At 47.7% G+C, this 22,031-nt stretch overlaps 2 protein-coding genes across 2 annotated transcripts; both read right to left on the bottom strand.

The window, feature by feature from the left end:
- Positions 1-968: 968 nt before the first annotated feature.
- On the bottom strand, positions 969-2,270 carry LOC101764115 (growth-regulating factor 10). The gene is made up of 3 exons (XM_004955092.3): positions 2,037-2,270; positions 1,667-1,948; positions 969-1,531 (listed from the first exon to the last, which is right to left on the bottom strand). The coding sequence occupies exons 1-3, from the start codon at positions 2,113-2,115 to the stop codon at positions 1,194-1,196; spliced, it is 699 nt and encodes a 232-aa protein (XP_004955149.1). The 5' UTR covers positions 2,116-2,270; the 3' UTR covers positions 969-1,193.
- Positions 2,271-14,620: 12,350 nt separating this feature from the next.
- Positions 14,621-18,693, bottom strand: LOC101755451 (bifunctional dTDP-4-dehydrorhamnose 3,5-epimerase/dTDP-4-dehydrorhamnose reductase). The gene is made up of 2 exons (XM_004953385.3): positions 18,132-18,693; positions 14,621-15,364 (listed from the first exon to the last, which is right to left on the bottom strand). The coding sequence occupies exons 1-2, from the start codon at positions 18,600-18,602 to the stop codon at positions 14,912-14,914; spliced, it is 924 nt and encodes a 307-aa protein (XP_004953442.1). The 5' UTR covers positions 18,603-18,693; the 3' UTR covers positions 14,621-14,911.
- Between the last annotated feature and the right edge of the window lie 3,338 nt (positions 18,694-22,031).

Here is a 22,031-nt window from a genome sequence, read left to right as displayed (position 1 = left end):
CTTGGCCCATAGGAATAGTTTGCTTTGAAATCGAAAGATCCTCCTGTGGCATGCATCCACGAGCGCGGTTTGCAGAGGAAGAAAAGGTATACGATCATACGATCATAACGGATGTATCATGGGCAAACGCAAGCGCAAGGCGATGGAATCGTGCATCGCGAGCCGTCTGGTCGGGTTTGAGGTTTCGATGTCGTTTCACCTCTACCTAGCTCCTTAGCAGAAGCTAATGAACACCGTTCCAGCCGTTTGAATGTTCACCTGAAGAATGGGTTCAGATTAATTAAGCGCACCCGGTTCAAGATTAGGTTAAGTGCACCGGGTAAGTGCTGCGCCGGACCAGGATTTCGCACGGTTTGAGCTGCCCAGCAGAAGTGGAGTGGAGCAGCCCAGCAGCTCAGTTCTACACCAGGCCCTGCAACTGCAAACGTGAAGCTTCATGCCACGAAAACGGACACGTAAATGTGAAGCCAACATCCCAGCCATCTCAGGTTTACGGAGCCATGCACTCACCAATCACCGCACCCGCGCGTGAAGGCAGCTTCGAGCGGAAGCGCTGGCTGCAGTGCTGCTGAGAGCATGAGACGTGAGTCAGCAGTTCTCACTCAGCCGATCGTTTGCGCTGCCTGTGGGCAACGGGGCCACCGCGCCACAGGCCACTGCGCGCCTGCGCCATGCGCAGACAGGAGTGCAGCATCCAACGCCTCACACTGCCCGAGCCTCTGACATGGTCAGAGCGCTCAGCACTGCACACCGTCCCTCCCTCTCTCTTTCTCTCTCCCCCTCCGACGGCCCGACCCTCCTCGCGTCCCCAGGAGGAACCACAAGGCAGGCCCCCCCGCCCACACCTCCTGCACCAGCAGTCCAGCACCACCGAGGCGCGCTCCCCACAACCCAACAAAAGAAAATGATCCCCTGCCCTGGTACAGGTGTCGCAGGCCACGCAAAGCCACAGGCTCACGCACAGCACAAGGCGTAACAGCACACGTAACAAGAGAAGCAAACGCCGCGATGCATGCCATCGAACGGCGCAAACTGGTTTGGAAAGTTGCGAGAGAAAACGAAAAAAAATTGCAGCACACACGACATAGCAATCCCTGCGGATTCCGTTTTCCCTCGTCATCCGGGTGTGGCCCAAGGCCCCAAGCCGCACAGCGTGACGGACTGACTGACGGTGGCGCCGACGGCGTGCGCTCTCATGTGGCACGCGCGGCGCTGTGGGCGAGGAGGACGCTGGTGGGGGAGAAGCCGAGCCCGTGCGGGGCCGCGCCGCCGTGGTGGGCGACGGGGGCGCCACCGCGGCTGCTGCTGACGGCGGCGGCCGCCGCGGTCGGCGGCGGGGCAGCTGCGGAGGCGGCTTCCACAGGCTTTCTTGAACGGCCGCGGCCGCGGTGGACGTGCCTCTCGCAGTACTTGTGGCCCGGCACCACGTCGCGGGAGCACCGCCACTTCTTGCCGTCCGTGCGCCGGCACCGCCCGGGCTCCGGCTCCATGCTGCTGCGGTAGTCGAAGCACAGGCTCCCCAGGCCCACCACTGCGCGCCATTCAAAACAATAAATTCATTTTTCGGTTTCGCTAAAGCATATTCTTTTTCTCCCAGGAAACAGCCAAGCCATAACCAGCCGGTAGTAAGCAAAACGCAATGCCTGTAAGCTCTGCCGGCACTTACGGGAGGGAAAGCGCTGCGGGCCGAAGGAGGAGGCGGCGACGCTCTTCCAGATGGGGAGCACGAGGTGCACCGGCACGGGCGCGCCCGCGGCGAAGTAGCGGTAGATGAGCACCTGGTGCTCCAGCTCCTGCTGCTGCATGAACGTCAGCGCCGACGCCCTCTTGGGCGCCGCCGTCGCCGCGGACGCCTCGCCGTCACGCTCGCCACCGCCGCCGCCGCCCGCGCCGAGTCCCAGCCCCAGCCCGAGGACCAGCGGCGACGAGGCCGCCATGGTCACCTCCCCTGCAAACGAAGCAACATTGATCAATCAACTCCTCCAACGAACCCGACCAGAACCTGTCCTACTCCCCCAGCGCCCGCGTGTACTTACCGGCGCTCGTGTCGGCGCAGGAGAGACGGGGTAGCTTGGCCGGCGGCTGCGGCGAGTCGGTCTCCTTGTCCTCGGCCATCTGGGGGGACTCCGGTGTTGCGCTCCCGCGGTGGTTTCGATTTCGAACTATATGGAGGGACGGGGGCGGAGAGCCGAGGGCGCGCGGGCGGGTAGGTTCTCGAGGGGAGGGGCGAGGCGACAGTGGCAGTGTCAGAGGAAGTGTGAAGCGGTGGATATATTTTATGCGTGACGGCTCCCGTTGTCTGGTCGCTCCTGTAAACTTCTGTCTCGCAGGCTCCCAGCTCGAGAGGTAACGGGAACTGTCGTCGCAGGGGGCGTCCGGACAAAATTCATTCAGGTTTCGGAATTAAAGGTAAGTACGAGCTAATTAAAAAATAAATTACAGGACGGCTAATTGAGATGAATCTATTAAATCTAATTAATTCATCATTAGCACATGTTTACTGTAGCATCACATTGTCAAATCATAGACTAATTAGATTTAATAGATTTATCTCGCCAATTAGTCTTCATATGTGCAATTAGTTTTATAATTAGCTTATGTTTAATACTAATATCTAAATATTTGATGTGACAGGAATTTTAGGAGGTACTATAGAAACAAACACGCCCGTAGTAGCGAGGGGGTGTTTGGATAGCTAAAGTATTCATGTTACGTAGCATTTTTGGAGGCTAATTAGCATTTTTGGAGGCTAATTAGCAGGACTAAATGTGAGTTAATTATATAACTAATTACACGGATGGAGGCTAGTTCGCAAGATGAATTTATTAAGCCTAATTAATTCATGATTAGCACATGTTTACTGTAATATAATATTATCAAATCACGAAATAATTAGGTTTAATAGATTCATCTCGCAAATTAGTTTTCATCTATTCAATTGGTTTTATAATTAATTTATATTTAATACTCCTAATTATTATCTATTAAATATTAAATATTAATATGATAGTAACTTTAGTCCGCACTAGGAACGAGGGTCACCCCTGGAAGCTCAGCCGGCTTGCGGTGGCGTGAAGGTGGCAATGGCATCCTGGCACGGCAGCAGCAGGTGACACGCATGGAAATCTTTTGGCCTTTTCGTTGTTTTGGACCGAGTTCGGCTGCTGCTTTTATCTCATCTGCCTTTGGCAATGCGATGGCCGATGGGAAGGGCCAGTGCTCGAATGGAGTGGCCATTTTTTACCACAGGACTTTGCTTGCCAAGAAGTGATATTTGCTCGAATGGAGTGTATGAAATGTTTGATGGAGCTGTCCACAAGCTGCGGGAAAACCCGAAAAACCGGTGAAAATTTTTCTGCAAGGGAAAAGTCCGCGTGGATCTACTCGCCATATCACGTGAAGATCAGGCTCCCGCTCTGACCTCTGACACGGTGTCAGCCTTTTGTTTCGTTCCGCGTTCTTAATTATTTCCGCCATGGCGCCATGCCGTGACCGAGCCGCTTCGAGAGGAGGAAAGACTGACCAAAAAAACTCACTTGTGCTTCTTTCTTTTCCTCCGATAAAAGCACGCCTCTTTCTAAATTCTTTTCATCAAAAAGAAAACATCGAAAAACTTTGGGCGCAGCTTTGAGTTCGCGCTTCGCATGGCCTGCGCGCACTGCGCCGGCCGCTGGTGCAGCGAGGCTGGCCGGGCGCCAGACGAGCGGCGAACGCTGCTGATGCAGTCGCCGCTGACAGGGGGCAGAGCGGGAGCCAGAGCCTGCGCAAGACCGGCGAGAAAAAAATATTTTCGTGGCGGGACGGCACGGCACAGCCGGACAGGAGGGGGAGGCCGGAGGGGAGAAGACGGAAAGCGGGAGCCGGGAGCGATCTGCCTGAACACTCCACCGGGCCCCTACCGCTTGTCCGCTGCGGCCGAGCGCGTGCAGCGGCCAGGCGTCAGGACTCAGGAGGCTCGTGCCTCGCCGAGAGCTGGCCAGCTGGGGTCTCGGTAGGGTGCACACAGGGGCGGGCGCGTGCTACGGATGCTGGGGCAAGGACACGGCGTGTCGTTCCCCACGCCGGCAGCCGCGCGGTCCACCGGTCTTGGCTGTTATCACCGCATGATATTGCGGCCGTAACCGCGATCCGGCCCAAGCGGGGGCGGGACAACGAGGCTGATCGCGGCCGGGGGCGGCCGCGTACGGCGACGAGCTGTACCCAGCTTGGCGGCCTTGTTCGGCTTGCCCCCGCCAGTTGCCGCTTGCCGGTGACGACGAGGCCGAGCTCGGCGCGGAGCCCAGACGGACGGGGACCGGTCGCAACTCAATGGACGTTTTCAAAAGCGTCCGGAGTGCGAGTCCATCGGCGTTGGAGTCCATGGTCCATAGACATGGGAGGAGGCTTGCAGGCATGCGGCGCGGCAGTGTAAAAGCTGCGAGCTGCAGCAGTTTCAACTGACACGCTACCCTAAAAAAAAAAACTTCACTGCAACTGCAACGACTGCAAGTGAAAGCAAGCTCTCTGAATCTCTGACCGACCTGTAAAGGTGAGCAAGCGTTCGCACTCTCGGAGGAGGATTAAGGGTTGTTTGATAACAGGGTGAACTTTAACGGTCTCATGTCTAGAAAAACTAAACATAAGCTAATTATAAAATTAATTGCAGAATCCTGTGCTAATTTATAAGATGAATTTATTAAGTCTAATTAATTTATTATTAGCAAACGGTTACTGTAGCACCGCATTGTGAAATATGGACTAATTAGGCTTAATAGATTCGTCTCGCGAATTACACTCCATTCGTGCAATTATTTTTGTAATTAGCCTATGTTTAATACTCCTAATTAGCATCAACATCCGATGTGACGGGTGTTAAACTGTAACACCCTGAGCCAAATAGACCCTAATTTAGCGTACTGTGCTAAACTTTATCAGTATCACATCGAATATTTGGATGCTAAGTAGGAGTACTAAACATAAGCTAATTATAAAACTAATTGAAGAACCCCTGGACTAATTCGCGAGAAGAATCTATTAAGCCAAATTAATCCATCATTAACAAATGGTTACTGTAGCACCATATTGTCAAATCATGGACTAATTAGGCTTAATAGATTCATCTCGCGAATTAGACTCCACCTATGCAATTAGTTTTGTAATTACCCTATATTTAATACTCGTAATTAGTATCCAAACATCCGATGTGACAGGTGCTAAACTTTAGTGGGTGGTATACAAACACCCTCTTAGTCCGTGTCACATCGAATCTTCGGAGGCTAATTAGGAGGACAAAATATGAGTTAATTATAAAACTAATTATATTGATGGAGGCTTTCGCGAGACGAATCTATTAAGCCTCATTAATTCATGATTAGCACATATTTACTGTAGCATCACATTGTCAAATCATGTACTAATTAGGCTTAATAGATTCGTCTCGCGAATTAGCCTCTATCTGTACAATTGGTTTTGTAATTAGTTTATATTTAATACTCCTAATTAGTATCTAAACATTCGATGTGAAAGGGACTAAACTTTAGTCATGGAAAACAAACGGGGCCTTATATTGGCGTACGAACAAAGTATCTACCGAGTAGATTAGGCTAGGTTTGTTACAACAACCTAGCATATACGCTAACAACTAAATCCTTAGCCTATCTACTCGGTTGTACCAATCTGTTTACAAGACGCAATCTCAACTAACTCTAACATCCTCCCTCAATCTCAATCGGGGAGTCCAAGGTTAAGATTGCTCCCCGACATGTCCATGGTTTTGTAAACCCATCTGCTATTTGATCATTTGTTGATATAAGCCTCACGCCAAGAAGTTTGTCAAAAACTCTTTCTCTGACAAAATGGAAATCAACTTCTATGTGCTCTGTTCTTGCATGGAAAACTGGGTTAGCAAATAGATAAGTTGCTCCAATGTTGTCACACCATATCCAGGTAGCTCTAGGACTTGGGACACCAAGCTCTTGTAACAAGGTTTGAATCCAGATAATCTCCGCTGTTGCATTCGCCATGGCTTTGTACTCTGCTTTAGTAGAGGATCTGGAGACAGTAGCTTGCTTTCTCGCGCTCCGCTCCAGGAGACAAGGTTACTTCCAAGATATATTGCGAAGCCTCATGTGGAACGCTGGTCATCAAGACTTCTTGCCCAGTCTGCATCTGTAAATCCACAAACTAGGGTGGATGTGGATTTGATTATTTTCATGACAACCTTTAGTGTATACTTCAAATATCTCAGCACTCTCTTGGCTGCAGTCCAATGGATGTCGGTAGAAGTATGCAAGAACTGACAAATGTTACCGCGAAAGAAATATCTGGTCTTGTGAGAGTTAAATATAGCAATCCTCCTACTATACTTCGGTACCTTGTTCCATCTTCAGGCCCTAGTGGAACACCTTCATGAGCTGACAGTTTTTTTTGATGTGGACAATGGAGTATTGGCCGGTTTACAGTATATCATCTTTGTCCTTTTAACCAGATCATCTGCATATTTCTCTTGTGAGAGAATTATTCCATTATGTATCTTGTTAACTTCGATGCTTAGAAAGAAATTCAAGTCTCCAAGATCCTTGAGTGCAAAGTCTGTCTTCAATGCATCCAACAGAATCTTGGTAGCTGCATTTGAGGAGCTTGCCACAATAATATCATCAACATAGATTAACATAAATATGATAGTATCACCTTGATTGTAGAAGAATAATGATGTGTTGGCTTTGGATGGTTTGAACCCCAAATCTTGGAGTTTCATATAGAGTGTATGATACCGGGCCCGAGGTGCCTATTTTAGTCCATACAATGCTTTCTCCAGCTTGCACACATAATTTGGGTGCCTCTTATCTAGAAAGCTAAGAGGTTGTTTCATGAACACTTCTTCCTCTAGAACACCATGAAGAAACGCGTTTTGCACATCCAATTGCCGAAGGCTTCATCCTCGTGAGACAGCTCTGGAGAGCACAAGTCTGATGGTAGCCTCTTTTACTACCGAACTAAAAGTGTCCTCGTAATCGATGCCGTACCGTTGCTTGAACCCTTTCACCACTGGACATGCTTGTACCGATCTATGGAACCATCTGCTCTCTTCTTGATCTTGTAGACCCATTTGCAGTCTATCACATTCCTCCCTTGCTGTGGAGGAACCAATGACCAAGTGTTGTTCTTGTGCAAAGCTGAAATCTCGGTGTGCATAGCTTCTTTCCATCTTGGATCGTCGAGAGCTGTGGCAATGGAGGTTGGTTCACTAGCAGTCGTGAGTAGACCATACCCATAGCGGACTGTCCCATTGGTGTACTGCTTGGGTTTGTGAATACCGCTTTGTAATCGAGTTGCAAGGCGAGTGGAAGGAGCAGCAGAAACACCAGGAGGAGTTGGTTCAGCCACAGCAGTAGCATCAGGCATAGCCGCCACATCAGATCCCATCGAATCCTCCTCGGAAGCAGCGAAAAGCACGGAGGATCCCTCCGCCCCCTGTGTGGCACCATCGGACATGGTAGCTGGTGTAGAAGATCCCGACGCCAATGCGGTGCGCGCTGAAGAAGACAAAATCGGGGCTCCACGCGGCAGCAGCAAGGCGGAGGGCGCATGACTCGATGGCAATCCGCCTGCTGCGCTGCCCAGACAGATGGAAGGTTCGGCTGGCAGCAGATCCTCCTCGTGACTAGCGCTTGTTCCCTCTGGAGAAGCACTATCTATATCCCCTAAAACAGGCAGAGATCGATCCTGCACACTTTGTGAAACATCAGCACCAGGGTTAGGAACATTATGCACAAGCCCTAGCAACGTACCATCCCCTAGCGAAGCAGGAAAAAGAGATGGTAAAAGAGAGATTTCTGCGCAAAGTTGAGAACCGGCATTTGGATTTAATTTGGCGAATGGAAAAATGTCTTCATCAAAGACAACATCCCTAGAGATGTAGATACGGCCGGAGCTGATGTCTAAACATTTGAACCCTTTGTGGAGATTGCTATACCCCAAGAAGGCGCATTGCTTGGATCTAAATTGTAACTTATGAGAATTGTAGGGTCTCAAGTTAGGCCAAGAAGCACACCCAAAAGTTTTAAAGGACATATAGTCAGGCTGCATATGACAGAGTCGCTCAAGGGGAGTTTGGGAATGTAGAACCTTGCTAGTGTGCAGTTTATGAAATAGGTAGCAGCAAGAAAGGCTTCATCCCAATAATTCAATGGCATGGACGAGCGAGCGAGGAGAGCAAGACCCACTTCTACTATATGTTTATGTTTTCATTCGACGGCGCCATTTTGTTGGTGTGCATGAGGACAGGAGACAAGATGATAAATCCCTACTTGATGAAAAAAGGAATTAAGCCTCTCATATTGTCCACCCCAATCCGATTGCAAGGCTAAAATTTTCCTGTCAAATTGGCGTTCAACGAGGCTTTGAAATTCATGGAAGCATTGGAAGACTTCATATTTATATTTAAGTAAGTAGATCCAAGTAAACTTGTTGTAGTCATCAATAAAACTAACATAGTATTTATTTCTTCCAAAGGAATCACAAGCTGGCCCCAAACATGTGAGAACACGAGAGCTAAAGGAGCACTAGATTCACTAGATGAATGCGGATAGGGAAGCTGATGGCTCTTGGCCCTTTGACATGAATCACAAATTGAATGGGAAACAGACTCATCTAAGAAAGGTAAATTGTTCTTAATGACGACTTCACGAATAACACGACTTACTGAATGCCCTAAACGATCATGCCACCTCTCCATGGTAGGCTAGGAGGAACTGGTTGCACCGGAAGATGCACCAAAGGCATGTTTATTCTTGAACTTGAACGAAGCAGCTGGAAGGGGATAAAGGCCGCCTCTACACCTACCTTGAAGCAGGGTTTTCTTTGACACCTGATCCTTGACAAAGAACACGTGTGGGTGAAACTCTAGAAAGGCATTATTGTCAAGAGCAAGACGATGAACAGATACCAATTTTTTTATGTTTGTGGAACATGCAAGATATTTTTAAGAACAAGATTTCAACTAGGGGTATGGCAAATCGTGTGACCAATATGTGCAATGTTCATACCTGTTCCATTCGCAGCATGAATCTGCTCATTGCCTGTGTACTTGTCTCGGAGCATCAGCTTGTCCAATTCTCCTGTGATGTGATCTGTTGCACCGGAGTCACTGTACCAGTTTGAGTCAGCACCATAGTTATTAGTTGTTGTTGCTGCTGCAGTCTTCTCTTCTGGTGGCACGAAATCTTCATCATAACGGTACCAACCGTTGACAATGGAGTGTCCATCCTTCTTGTAAAGCTGTCAATTGATCTTGGGCTTGCCGTTGGAGTTGTTGTTGAAGCCACCATGTAATCGTCCACCATTGCCGCGGCCACGGTTTGCTCCGCGACCACGACCGCCACCACGACTGCCACCACAGCCACAGGTAGCAGAGTTTGCTAATGACCCAGAGCCGCTGCTGACGAGATCCAATCGCTACTCAAAGGCAAGCAGTTGGGTGTAGAGCTCGCTGACCGAGATCGGTTCAACGCGAGCAAGGACCGCAGACGCGAGATGATTAAACTCCATATCGAGCCCGATCAGTATGTAGGAGACCAGTTCTTCATCATCGAGAGGTTTGCCGGCGCTCACCATCTCATCAGCAAGCGCGCGCATCTTGCCAACATACTCCGAGTTCTGCATGGCTCCTTTCTTCATTGTGGCTAGGGCTATCCTGGTGTTGACAGCCCAAGCCCTGGTCTGGGAGGAGTACATCTCCTCCAGTGCCGCCCACACCTGGGCGGTAGTAGTGTGCGTCGCAATCTGGGAGAGGACATCACGTGATAATGATGTAACAAAGTAACTGAATACCTACTGATCCATGGCTAGCCACTTGACATAGTTAGGATTCGGTTGCTTGACGTCCTTGTCACCGACTTTGACGTCAATCTCCTTCACAGGTGCCGGGATGCTGTCGTCGAGGAAACCTTCGAGCCACGCTCCCCGGATGGCAGGAAGAATATGCACTTTCCACTTTCCACAGGACAAAGTTGGACTTGATGAGCTTCTCAGTGATTGGACGGCCAAAGGGAGCAGGAAGCGCTGAGCCGGACGCCATGAACGAGGACGGGATAATTAACATTGTAGATGTATTTATAAAGGAAGGCTCTGATAACCATGTAAAGGTTAGGAAGTGTTCTCACCTCCCGTAGGAGGCCGCGTGAATGTATTTATACTGGCTAAGAAGAGCCCTGGTGTGACGATTAGGCTGGGTTTATTATAACAGCCTGACATATACCCTAACAACTCGGTTGTACCATGACGCAACCTCAACTAAGGCCCTGTTTGGGAGGAGGGGCTAAAATTTAGCCTTGGGCTAAAGTTTAGCCCACTCAAATAAAGAGGCTAAAATTTAGTACCTAGGGTGTTTGGATGGGAGGCTAAAATTTAGCACCTAATAGTGAAAATGACTACCATGCCCCTGCTTTTCTCCTCCCGCCCGCGCGCGTTGCCCCTCCCGCCCGCTTGCATGCATGCGCTGGCCCCCCTCGCTGCCCCCCCCTTGCATGCATGCGTGCTGCGCTGGCCCTCTCTGGGCATTGGACCATTATGAAACTCCGGTAGATGGTACTTCGTACCCTTGTAAGGTGCTAGGTAACCGGGACGGTTAGGATACCCCGAATCAACTAGGTAAAATTTGCCTACAAATAAAGGCAGACTTGTTAGGTAAAAAAAACTAGAGAACATATAGGCAAAAAAACTATCGTATAGAAACTAGTGTACCTGTAGGAGGATGTGGAAACTTGTCACCATATTTTTCTATGGCATCACTGAACACTCTCATATCATGGACCGATCCAGGCCATCCACTAACAACAAATGTAAACCTCATGTCAAAGTCACAAATAGCTAGCACATTCTGTGAGGTATACCCGTGCCTCCCTGTATATTGCATGACCTTTTCACTTGGCACCACGACTGGAACATGTGTCCCATCTATAGCTCCTATACAGTTGTTGAAATACGAGTTGAGTAATCTCTTGTGCACCGTCTTAAATTGAGGGTCGAGTGGCCTAATATTATCTACTGCTAGCTTAAGAATAGTGCCTAACACTTTGTCGAACGTACGGCTTATTGTCTCCAACGACCTCACAAATCGATCCTCAACTTGCCTAAGTGACTGCGGTGCACCAAGTATCCATAGGAACATTCCTAAGGCCTCCACTGTTGACATATCTCGAGTCCCTCTCAAACCATAGGAGTCAACAAATAAATCATGAAGTTGGTGAAATAATGGGCAACTCATCCTAAACATGTTATAACAAGAGGTCGTATTTGATAATGTTTCATTTACCCATTCAATGCCCGTCACTGTTGCAACCCTCCTTGGAGCTTTGTGTATGTAAGATTTGTAGTACATACCGAGGGTTAACATCATTTGGACGAACTCCCGATTCCTCTTACGACAGTGCAATATGAGCTCCATAGTTTCATCTTCACTAGATAATTCTTCCATAATATGATTATCCTCATCATCACTTGAGAACTCAGTTGAAGAACTAGCATCCTAAATCATAAACAATGCAAAAGGTTAGTACTATTTCATCCTAAATCAGGAACACTACTCACTTTATTCAAACAACATGGTTCAAACACAAACAACTCAGTTCAATCAACTCAATCAACTCAGTGCAATCAACTCAGTTCAAACACACTAAGACAGGAAAGTAGCAAACAACTCAGTTCAACAGGCCCTAAACTAGTACATCTTGTGTTCCTCGCACCATCTCTTCAAGAAAACCAGCCTAGCTTCAGGACTTGGGATATTGCAGAAGAACTCCCTGTGCATTCCATCTTTAAAAATGCTCAGGCAAGCATAGTACTCAACACTATCAGCAGCAACACCACATTCTAAGGCCAATTCTTGACACTTCTTCAACTCTGCTCTTTCCTGCATCTCCTTGCTAGTTTTGTCGTCCACCTTCTTCTTCAATATCTTGTGGTTCCTAGCATCAGATTCAACCCATTTATGCAACATCTTGTCCATAACCTGAACCATAGGACTCTTGGACTTCTTTCTAGGACTTGTGGCAGTGGACCTAGTGCTAGTACTACTAACCCTCTTCCTGCTATTAGTACTAACTGGGCTGTCATCATAATCAAAAGGGAGCCCCTGCTCTCCAGGAAGTTCTTCATCTTCTTCTCCAGGTTCTCCATGAAGTTCTTCATCTTCTTCTCCAGGTTCTTCATCTTCTTCTCCAGGTATGAAGGAGGTAGACCCATCTACTATAACCTCATGGAATATCTCCTCTAGCTGGTCCATATACTCTGGAACACCATATCTGAACTTTTTACATTCTGATTTGGGACCCTGCAAAACAAATGCAATGGTGGTTACCTTTATGTTTTTCTACATAAGACAGGAGCACATAACAGTACCATTTGAAGCTATGACTTACCTTTGTGTTTTTCTCCCACCACCAATCTGGAGCTGTGACAGCACCATTTGAAGCCCTTCGCAAGCCACTTTCTGTCTGCAAGCCCCTCCAGAAGGTGTACAATGTTTTCAATCCATGTATCCTATTCCTGAACTGCCTCCTTTTATGTCTCAATCCAGTTGCAGCAAAATATTTTTCTTGCACTATTTTGTAACCTCTTGCGGACATGGTAGCTTTGTGACAATTCCCTTCTCTAATTTGCTCAACGCACAAATTACAGAACAAATGTGTATTTGGTTCTGACCAATATGCCTTGTCATAGGTAATCTAGTGCAAACACACAAGGATATGAAAAAGTCATACAAAAAAGCTTAGCCACTCTTACTAGCTTAGCTACTGCTGGATTACTCATACATATGGCAATGAATCAGTACAATCAAATGAATCAAATGAATCATACAATCAAATGAATCAAATGAATCAGTACTGCTGGATTACTAGCTTAGCTTAGGTAATCTACTTGAATTACTCATACATATGCCGCTGGGTTACTAGAAGGATCAGGAATCAAATGAATCAGCAATCAACATTCAACATCAGACTAGCAGGAATCAAATGAATCAACATTCAACATTCATACATCTGGCAACCTCTGGCGCAATTCAACTCATTGCATACAACTTACAGTTCAAGTTTAGATAATTACCTTTGAAGAGCCAGGAAAGATCACTTCGACGCCATCAGCAACCTCTGGCGCGTTTCCTTCGTCAGCATACAGGTAACCTTCGTGGTCACTGCCTCCACGTCGACGACGCCCACCCACACGTCCGCCGCCGCCGGCAGCACCACCATCATACGCGGAACCAATGAATAGGTTCCTAGTCGCGCGCCCACCACCTCTGCTACCGCCAGTGCCGCCGCCACGGATTGCACCGCCACCTCTGCTTCTCGCGACGCCGCATCCTCTGCTCCCCCCAGCGCCGCGAACCTTGCTCCCACTTGCGCCGCCACCTCTCATGGCGCCTCCTCCTCTGTTGTCTCCACCGCCATTGTGGGCCACGCGAAGCCCGGGGGTGCGAGCACCGCCCCCTCGAGCAACTCCGCCGTCCTCACCCCGAAGGATGGGGAACTCGTCGACCTGGGAGTTCAGATCCAAGGCCTGCATCCTGGATCGTGGTCCTTGATACGAATCCGCCTGGGAGTAAAGGTCAAAGGCGCCGGAGGGGAAGGCCGGATCCGGCTGCGAGAAGTGGTCGTCGCCGTGGCCGTCCATGACGACGCGCGAGTGGTGCTTCTGGATCTGAAGCTGGAGCGGCGTGGAGTGGGGACGCCGCCGCCGCGCGTGGTGGGGAGTGACGGACGGCGGAGGAGGCGCGGCTGAGGGGGCGCGGCAGAGGGAGCGGCGGCGGGGTGGCGACGCAAGGAAGGCGGCGGGGTGGGGAAGAAAAGGAGGGCGACAGAGGGGGCGCGGCGGAAGGAGCGGCGGAGGGGCGGCGGAGGAGCGTCGCTGAGGGAGCGGCGGAGGAGCGGCGGAGGGAGAGGCGAGGGGGGGCGCTGCGGAGGGTGCGGAGGAGGGGGCGCGGCGGAGGGGCGGCGGAGGCGCGTCGGCGGAGGGAGCGGAGGAGGGAGCGGCGGAGAGGGCACGACCGGAGGAAGCGGCGGAGGGGGCGAGATCCAGACGGGAGGGAAGGGAGTGGCGGCGCGCATGCGGGAGTGGGAGGAGAGAGGATGGGTGCGGGGTACCTGGTGGAAAAATGGAGGAGGGGACCCACTTTTAGCACTTCTAGTCCATTTTAGCACCTCTTGAAGGGCTAATGGATTATGGGGGGCTAAAATTTAGCCCCTCCATTTTAGCCTAGGTGTTTGGGAGGAGGAGGGGCTAAAAGTGATTAAAATGGGGGTGCTAAAATTTAGCACCCCCTCCCAAACACCCAACGGGCCAATGCCACAGAACTGATCATTACTGAGGAAACGCAGTTGCCCATGCCACAGCCCACAGAACTCATCATTACTGAGGAAATGCAGTTGCCAATGCGACAGCCCTCTTAGTTCAAAACAAAAAAAAAGCCCAGAACTTATCATTACTGAGGAAATACAGTTGTGCAGTCGGAAGATACAACCTCTCAGAAAAAAGTACTCGAAGCACTGAAGCATACCTGCAATGCAAGCAGCCCATACCTACATTAGCTAGGAATCCAAAGTCATTGCCAGATAAAAGTTTGCAAATGAAACAGATCGTGAGCTACAGTCACATGGCACAACAGAGGAAGCTCCTCAGTCCATTCCCATCGTATTGATAAGACCCCAGGAGGCATATAAAACCTGAGTTAAATTACACCTTGTCTAGCTCCGTGTAATAATCTGACCGTAAACAAGCAGTATGGCATGACATCCTATGAGAAACCTATCTGCTTCAAATACAATGCGCACGAAACAGGGCGTGCTTATTGATGATCTCAGTAGAGAAAAATGTCAATTCAGATAGAATAAATAGCATCAACAATTCAACATACAGTCGTGTGCAGCTCCATCTCTCAAGCCTTGGGTGTCTTCCGGTTCGGCTCGAAAACGTATTTGATCAGCGACTCCTTGATTGACAACAGCTCCGGGAACTCATTCTTCAACTTGGTTTGATCGAGCTCATTGTTGCTCCTGGGTGCAACTATGACCTTCGCTTGCTCCTCCAAGTTGAAGTTTTTCCAAGAGAAGCTTGGGTCGATGCAGTCTCTGTACATCTCTAGTATCTCATTGTGGCTCACCACACCAGGATTTGTGAAATTCCAAATTCCAGTGAGGTTCCTCTTCGCCATTTCAATTGAGATGGGAAGAAGTTCATCCAATATTGTCATTGAGTTCGGGATGTTGACAACCTTCTCGTATCTGGTGATTTTGGTAATGAAATTACGAGGATTGGAGAGATCCGATGAAATAGGCATCCTTACACGAAGGGTGCATACATTCTCGTAGTTCTTCAGCAGTTCCTCAACCTATGAAAATAAATGTTAGGTTCACTATGGATGGAATAACTGCTCTATCAATCTAATCAGATATAGGGACTAACATGAAATACAAATAATGTAGAAAAATAGCATGGTAACATGCCAACATTATCTCTATCTAATATCAAAGTGCGGTTGTTTCTTCCAACCGTCGTGGTTGTTTTGCAAAAAAGTCCCTCAATTTTTTAATCAACCCGCAATCCTTGGAGTAGTTCAACTGTCGTCATATTTTACAAAAAGCCCCCTAAACTTTCATGGAATCAACCTGCAGTCACCGATGATTGGTGCTTGACTGCATGGATTTTGAGGAGGCGTGTAGAAAAGGAAATGCTGCCGAGTTGCTGGTTTAAGCTCAAGGAGGAAGGTGGCGGTGGCTTGGGTGCTTGCGTGTGATTGCTTTGGTCGTGGAGGTTAAGGAATAGAGGAGAAAGGATAGGAAGTGAAGGTGCTTCGGTTCGATTCAAAGAGGAGCTCCTTGGAATATTGGAGTAACGAGAAGAGGATAGAAAGTGTTGCAGTTTTGCTTGCTTGAGGATTTTTTGAGAAAGAAGAGAGATCGAGAGGACGAGAGCTGAGGAAAATTGGAGTGAATTGGGTGCCTACTGTTGCTGCTCGAGTGGGGATCAACCAAAGGAGATGAGGTGGTGAGTTTAATTGGGGAAGAAAGATTATAGCAAAGAGAATCAGCTCAAATGTTATAGCAAGGAGAAGTAGCTCTGTTTCTGCTGAATAGCTTTGTGTAAAAGAGAAGCTGGAGAAAGAGACGAGCAGGCCGGGGTGCGGCAGCCTGCTAGGAAGGGAAAGAAATGAGCGGCAATTTGGGGATTAAGTAATGGTAGCTATGTTAGATTTGGTAAGAGATGGAGTTAAAAAAAAATAGACTATTATTAATCGAATTAGATAGCAACGGGGTTAATTGGCAGAGCTGTAAAATAATATGGTTAGCAAACAAGGATTTGTTCCTTGTTCAATAGAATAAAAGAATAGTAGGTCATAAATAAGTTACCACATGAGTTTTGGGACATATTTATTTACTGGACGAGGGGTGGGTGTGCAAATTTTTTCTCACCCGTTGCAACGCACGGGCATATTTGCTAGTTACAAAAGAAATGAGAAAGGCATAGTTTCTTCCTCAAAACATCAAATGGGTTAAGTGTGCGGTAGAATGACAACTTTTGGGTGCACTAGTTGCATGCCTCCCAGTGTTCTACTCTATCTAAAAGTTAAATCATCATGTGAAAAACACTTGCACTTCCACGTTCCAATGCTCGTGTTTGTAAAGTATAAAGAAACAGAGATTATAAGGGCCCAGCTAACATATAGACACCTTTTGCTTTGCAATTAAGAAACTATTTTCCAAGATTCAAGCTCATGGCGTTAGACTGCTCAGATGAAAGCAAAGAGACACAGTAGTCAACAAAATGCATATCCTAGTAACATTAAGCAAACTTCAGTGATTACTCAATAATCTAAAGTCTGAATCAGAATGTAAAATGTTAAATAACAAGGTTTTGGACAAAAATCCTTGTTTTCACACTATCACGTCAGCACTTCTATCAATAAAATTTTAGGTGATTTCATCCTACAAATATATTCACTGTGTTAATTTATATATGCTATTTCTAATCTATAGTATTTGAAACTTACGTTTTTAACTATCTCCTTTGGGTGAAAAATACTGCCATTATCCAGAGAATACATATTGCATTAGCTTTGGGTAGTTGGAACTCAAAACACACTTGAGAAATTTAATTTATAAAAAATCAACAGTCTTCAGGATTTCCTTAAGACTCAGCAGGAACTGATAGGATCATATCCTGTAAATTCCACTCTAAACTCAGCTAGCTGCTTCTTAGTGTGGATGTTAGCCACAAGATGCAGGTGCCATACCATTGGACAAGCCACTGTTTGGAAAGAAACTACAGTTTGAGAAAACGAAAGCAATTATTTAGATAAGACGAGGTGTGCCTTGCAGTGCAATGCACCATGTGCAATGCAAACAAAAATGTAGCAAGGGATATCGCGAACAATTACTAATGCTGTACCTAAGATGCTTACTTGTTCAACCTATGTAGATATGTCTTTCATTTTTTTTCCGGTTGTTGTCTCAATTCAGATTATAGAGTTTTCCTCCAGATAAAAGGTAAACCTCACATGTATTCAAATTAGCACAAGATGGGAGTATATCTTGAGGTGAGCATCTGCATTTAAATTAATGACGACCTCCACAGGTCTATCTGATCAAAATGAAACAAAATTTCTTCTTGGCCAATCTCTGCCAATGATAGGATACAAACACAAATACAGAGCACCCTGGCAGGATCCAAACATTTATCTAGTAAGGATGGATGGTGAAAACTGGACCAGACTGCTCTGTGAAGTCAAAACAGACTCTAGCACATATTCGAAGGTTGCATTCGAAAATGAATTATCGTTTTCCTAAAGTCAACCGAAGCTGAAGGGCAACGCGATCAACCATTCCGCTGACCAAGATGCACAATATCATGTACTATCTTGTACAGACTACACCAGATCCAAGTGAAAGCAACCTTAAGCATAAGTGCACACCAATTGAACTCGAACTAGCACCGAAAACTGAGCTAGTGGCAGCCCCATTTTCTCACTATGATAATCGGGACGACCATCCCAGGTTTTGGGTAAAAATAGCACCGATCTATTTGTACTTTCCCATTTGGAGGGAAACTTGAGCATGTAAAGCTACCCCAAAGCCAGAAGAGGAGAGAGCAATGCATACCATGGCCTTGGTCTTGGAGTAGAACGATCCTACGAAGTTGGGCGTGTCCTCCTCCTTGAAGCCTACCCCGGAGCCGAGCGGGTGCGCGTCGTCGTACTCGAAGATGCACCCGGTGGCGTAGTTGATGAGCACAAGCCCGCGGCCGCGGCAGACGTCGGCGAGCGTGAGCGTGCCCACGACGTTGGCCCGGACGGTCTCGGCGCGGTGCGTCTCGCACCAGTCGACGTTGGGGCGGCCCGTGACGCCCGCAGCGTTGAACACGTGCGTGGGCGCCGCGGCGTCGATGTCGGCCTCGAGCTGCGCGCGGTTCTCGAGCCGGCCGGCGCCGTAGGCGAAGGGGATCCCTTGCGCGGCGCAGAGGCCGCCCAGCAGGCCCCCGATCCAGCCCGTGCGGCCGTAGATGAGGAACTTGAGCGCCGAAGCGGGCGCGGGCGCCTGCTCCGCCGCCGAGCCGTTGGTGGCGACGCCCATGGCGAGATCCGGGCGTGGGGGGGCAGCGGCGGAGTGGTGGCGACTGGCGAGGTGAGCTGAGCAAGCTGAGGGCCAGGGGCTACAGGGGAGAGGATCAGAGGGAGACTGGGATTTTAATACTGAGGCCATGTTTAGTTTCCACCAAAATCCCAACTTTGACACTATGCAAAAAGAAGATTCCCCATCACATCAAACTTGCGATACATGCATGGAGTACTAAATGTAGATGAAATCAAAAACTAATTGCACAGTTTTGTTGTACTTTGCGAGACGAATCTTTTGAGCCTAATTAGTCAATTTTTGGACAATAATTCACAAATACAAACGAAATGCTACAGTTGCGCATTTATGACAAACTCCCAACTTTGGCACTCCCAAATTGGGAACTAAACAAGGCGAGGTGAGCTGATGCTGTCAGTCCCGGGGCGATTGGGCTGGGACCTGGGAGTAATGGGACGCGAACACTGACGGTGACGCACTGACGCGGCAACACAGCCTGGTCCTCCACCGCCACCGTGCTTCACGCTGGCCGGTCGTGCTTCGCCCTCGCATGATCTCGGAAAGAACGGGCATCCACCGACAGGTGCAAAACAGTTACTGCACGACACGAGCTCTGACAGAGAGCGAAGCCACTTTTACGAGCTTTCGCCTTGGCGAAGTGATTCAAGTTCTCATTTTTCATCATTTCATGTAGCTGCTCAGCTGCTTAAAAGAGCTTTGCGATAGGTTTAACGGTGGCGGAATTAGCGAGGACGCGGTGGGGGTTTGTCCGTTTACTTCCGAGATCTTCGTTATCTGGAACCCGGGGAACGGGGGGAACCGAGCGTGGCCACGTGATCCCGTGGCCGGAGATGGGCGATTAGCTGGGGGGCGTCGGCGATGCCTTGCACTCCATCATGTGCGTGATCGGACCGTGCCGGGCAGTCATGTGCGGCTCATCATGTGCGTGATCGGATCTTTCTTTGGGCGTTCGTGGGTAGTCGGGCATGTTAACTTACACGGCATGCAGTGTGTTTCAGCCATGTTCTTGTTCTCTTTATTAATTCTTTTTAGATCAGGCTCGCATATATTTGCGGTCCTTGACTGACTGCACTCAGGTCGTGCAATACTTTACTGATCAGGCCAGCGTTATCCGAAGCAGGAAGGAACCTTCCAGCTGCGCTGCGCTGAGTTTAAGAATCTGAACTTGTAAGCCACGATTTTTACAAGTCTTCGAGATTTTTTTTCGAAAGACAAGTCTTCGAGAATTTAGGCTGAGCTTTGAAGAAACGATGTCAGTAGAACTCGTGATTCGTACTAAGGGGGTGTTTGGATACGAGATGCTAAACTTTAGCAGAGTCATATCGGATGTTCAGATGCTAATTAGGAGGACTAAACATGAGCTAATTACAAAAATAATTGCACAGATGGAGTCTAATTTGCGAGACGAATCTATTAAGGCTAATTAATCCATCAATAGTAAATGGTTACTGTAGCATCACATTGTCAAATCATGAACTAATTAGGCTTAATAGATTCGTCTCGCGAATTAGACTCCATTTGTACAATTAATTTTATAATTAGACTATGTTTAATATTCCTAATTAGTATCCAAACATTCGATGTGACAGGTGCTAAAATTTAGTAGGGTGTATCCAAACACCCCCTAAGTTTGCCACCAATGCAAGGCCAGAATATCACAGTTCCACGAGTAAGTACTGACACTAACAGGGCTTTATTACTAACCAAGCCAGAACGGACGGTAATCGGGCACTTCTCTGGAGCATCACGTGCGGAGCAAACCTGTGGTGATTAGTCTACTAATCTGTGGTGATTAGTCTACTTTAAGTTGTCTTTTCGTTTTCCAGGCCCATTAGGGCAGTCCCAATGGAACATTGATGATAGTTTCTATCCCTCTTAATTGTCATGCCAACTAAGCAATTTGCTGATGTGGCAGTAGATTTATTATGGAGAGAGAAACCATTTCTTAGAGAGGAAACAAAATCCTCATGCGCACCAATGAGCCAAAAAACCAGCGAATCTGCATTGGGGAGACCCAAGTAGTTTCTTCTTACTTATTGTCGGATCCTTTGCGCTTGCACCGCTGCTACCCATCACTTGAGCTCCTTTACATGATGCACAGAGGATCTGGTACTAGAAGGGAGAATGATTGGTTGGATTTTTGTTTAGACTCTAGATAAAAAAGTTGCATTGTGAAGAATAATTTCTTGATACAATATCCTAGACTATGGAAACTAGGTTGGTTTCTTCCATTAGGACTGCCCTTAGCAAACTGAGAGAGTCTGTGTCCGAGGCCAACGCGCGCGCCGCCGTCCTGCCAACGTCCGTCCAGGGGCTACAGCTCCTTCGGCTGGCTGGCTGCTCGGCTCTCCGCCGCATTAATACTTATATTTATTACATTATTATGTATAAATATATTTTGTTATTTGCATTTTGAAAATATAAGGTCATCATTTTGTGTTTCCCGCCGAGGTCTCGTAAACTTAGGGGGTGTTTGGGAGGCATGTGCTAAATTTTAGCACATGTCACATCGAATGTTTGGACACTAATTAGGAGTATTAAACATAGTCTAATTACAAAACTAATTGCACAACCCCTAGGCTAAATCGCGAGACGAATCTATTAAGCCTAATCAGTCCATGAATTAACAATGTGGTGCTACAGTAACCATTCACTAATGATGAATTAATTAGGCTTAATAGATTCGTCTCGCGATTTAGCTTAGGGGTTGTGCAATTAGTTTTATAATTAGACTACGTTTAATACTCCTAATTAGTGTCCAAACATACGATGTGACAGGTGCTAAAATTTAGCACCTGCTATCCAAACACCCCCTTAGGTACAGGCCTGCTTGACTGGCATCGTCCCCAAGCATCGTCCCCGGGACCGAAACGACAGAAAGCAACAGTGCAACACGACACCTAAGAATCCTGCTTCAGAAAAGACAGGGAAACTGTCGAAAGTTGAAGGATTACCTTGCACTTTCAGAGATCTCAATGCACCATTAGCAAACAAATGGTACTACTACAACATAGCATGTCTTTGATTCTCGAGAAAAAACGTCTTTCAGATTAGCTGATAAACTATTAAGGCACTGTATTTTCAAAAAAAAAAAAATTAAGGCACTGGCTTGCCCTATACATGGCGTGAGGTTTTTGCCCTTTCTGCTGCGAAGGCAACTACTCCTAGTTGATACAGGAAAGTTCGTGGCTTCGTGCCGACAAGTACGGATCAGATCCAGCCTCTCATAATTGGAGTGCAATAGTAGAACAAGGCTTTTCGCTCAAGATTCAGGAACAAGGCTTGCCCGTTGATTTCACTGACAAGGCGGCCACGTTTGTGTAAGCACGTTTGCTAGAAAAATGCGTCTCATGATAGTGGACAAGAAATATTCATGGGCTCAGCAGTGTGCTAAAGAAAAACACCAAA

The sequence above is a fragment of the Setaria italica genome, chromosome I (genome assembly GCF_000263155.2).
Source record: "Setaria italica strain Yugu1 chromosome I, Setaria_italica_v2.0, whole genome shotgun sequence".
NCBI classification, from domain to species: domain Eukaryota; kingdom Viridiplantae; phylum Streptophyta; class Magnoliopsida; order Poales; family Poaceae; genus Setaria; species Setaria italica.
The sequence above is the reverse complement of the archived record's forward strand: the minus strand, read 5'-3'. Positions and strand labels throughout refer to the sequence as shown.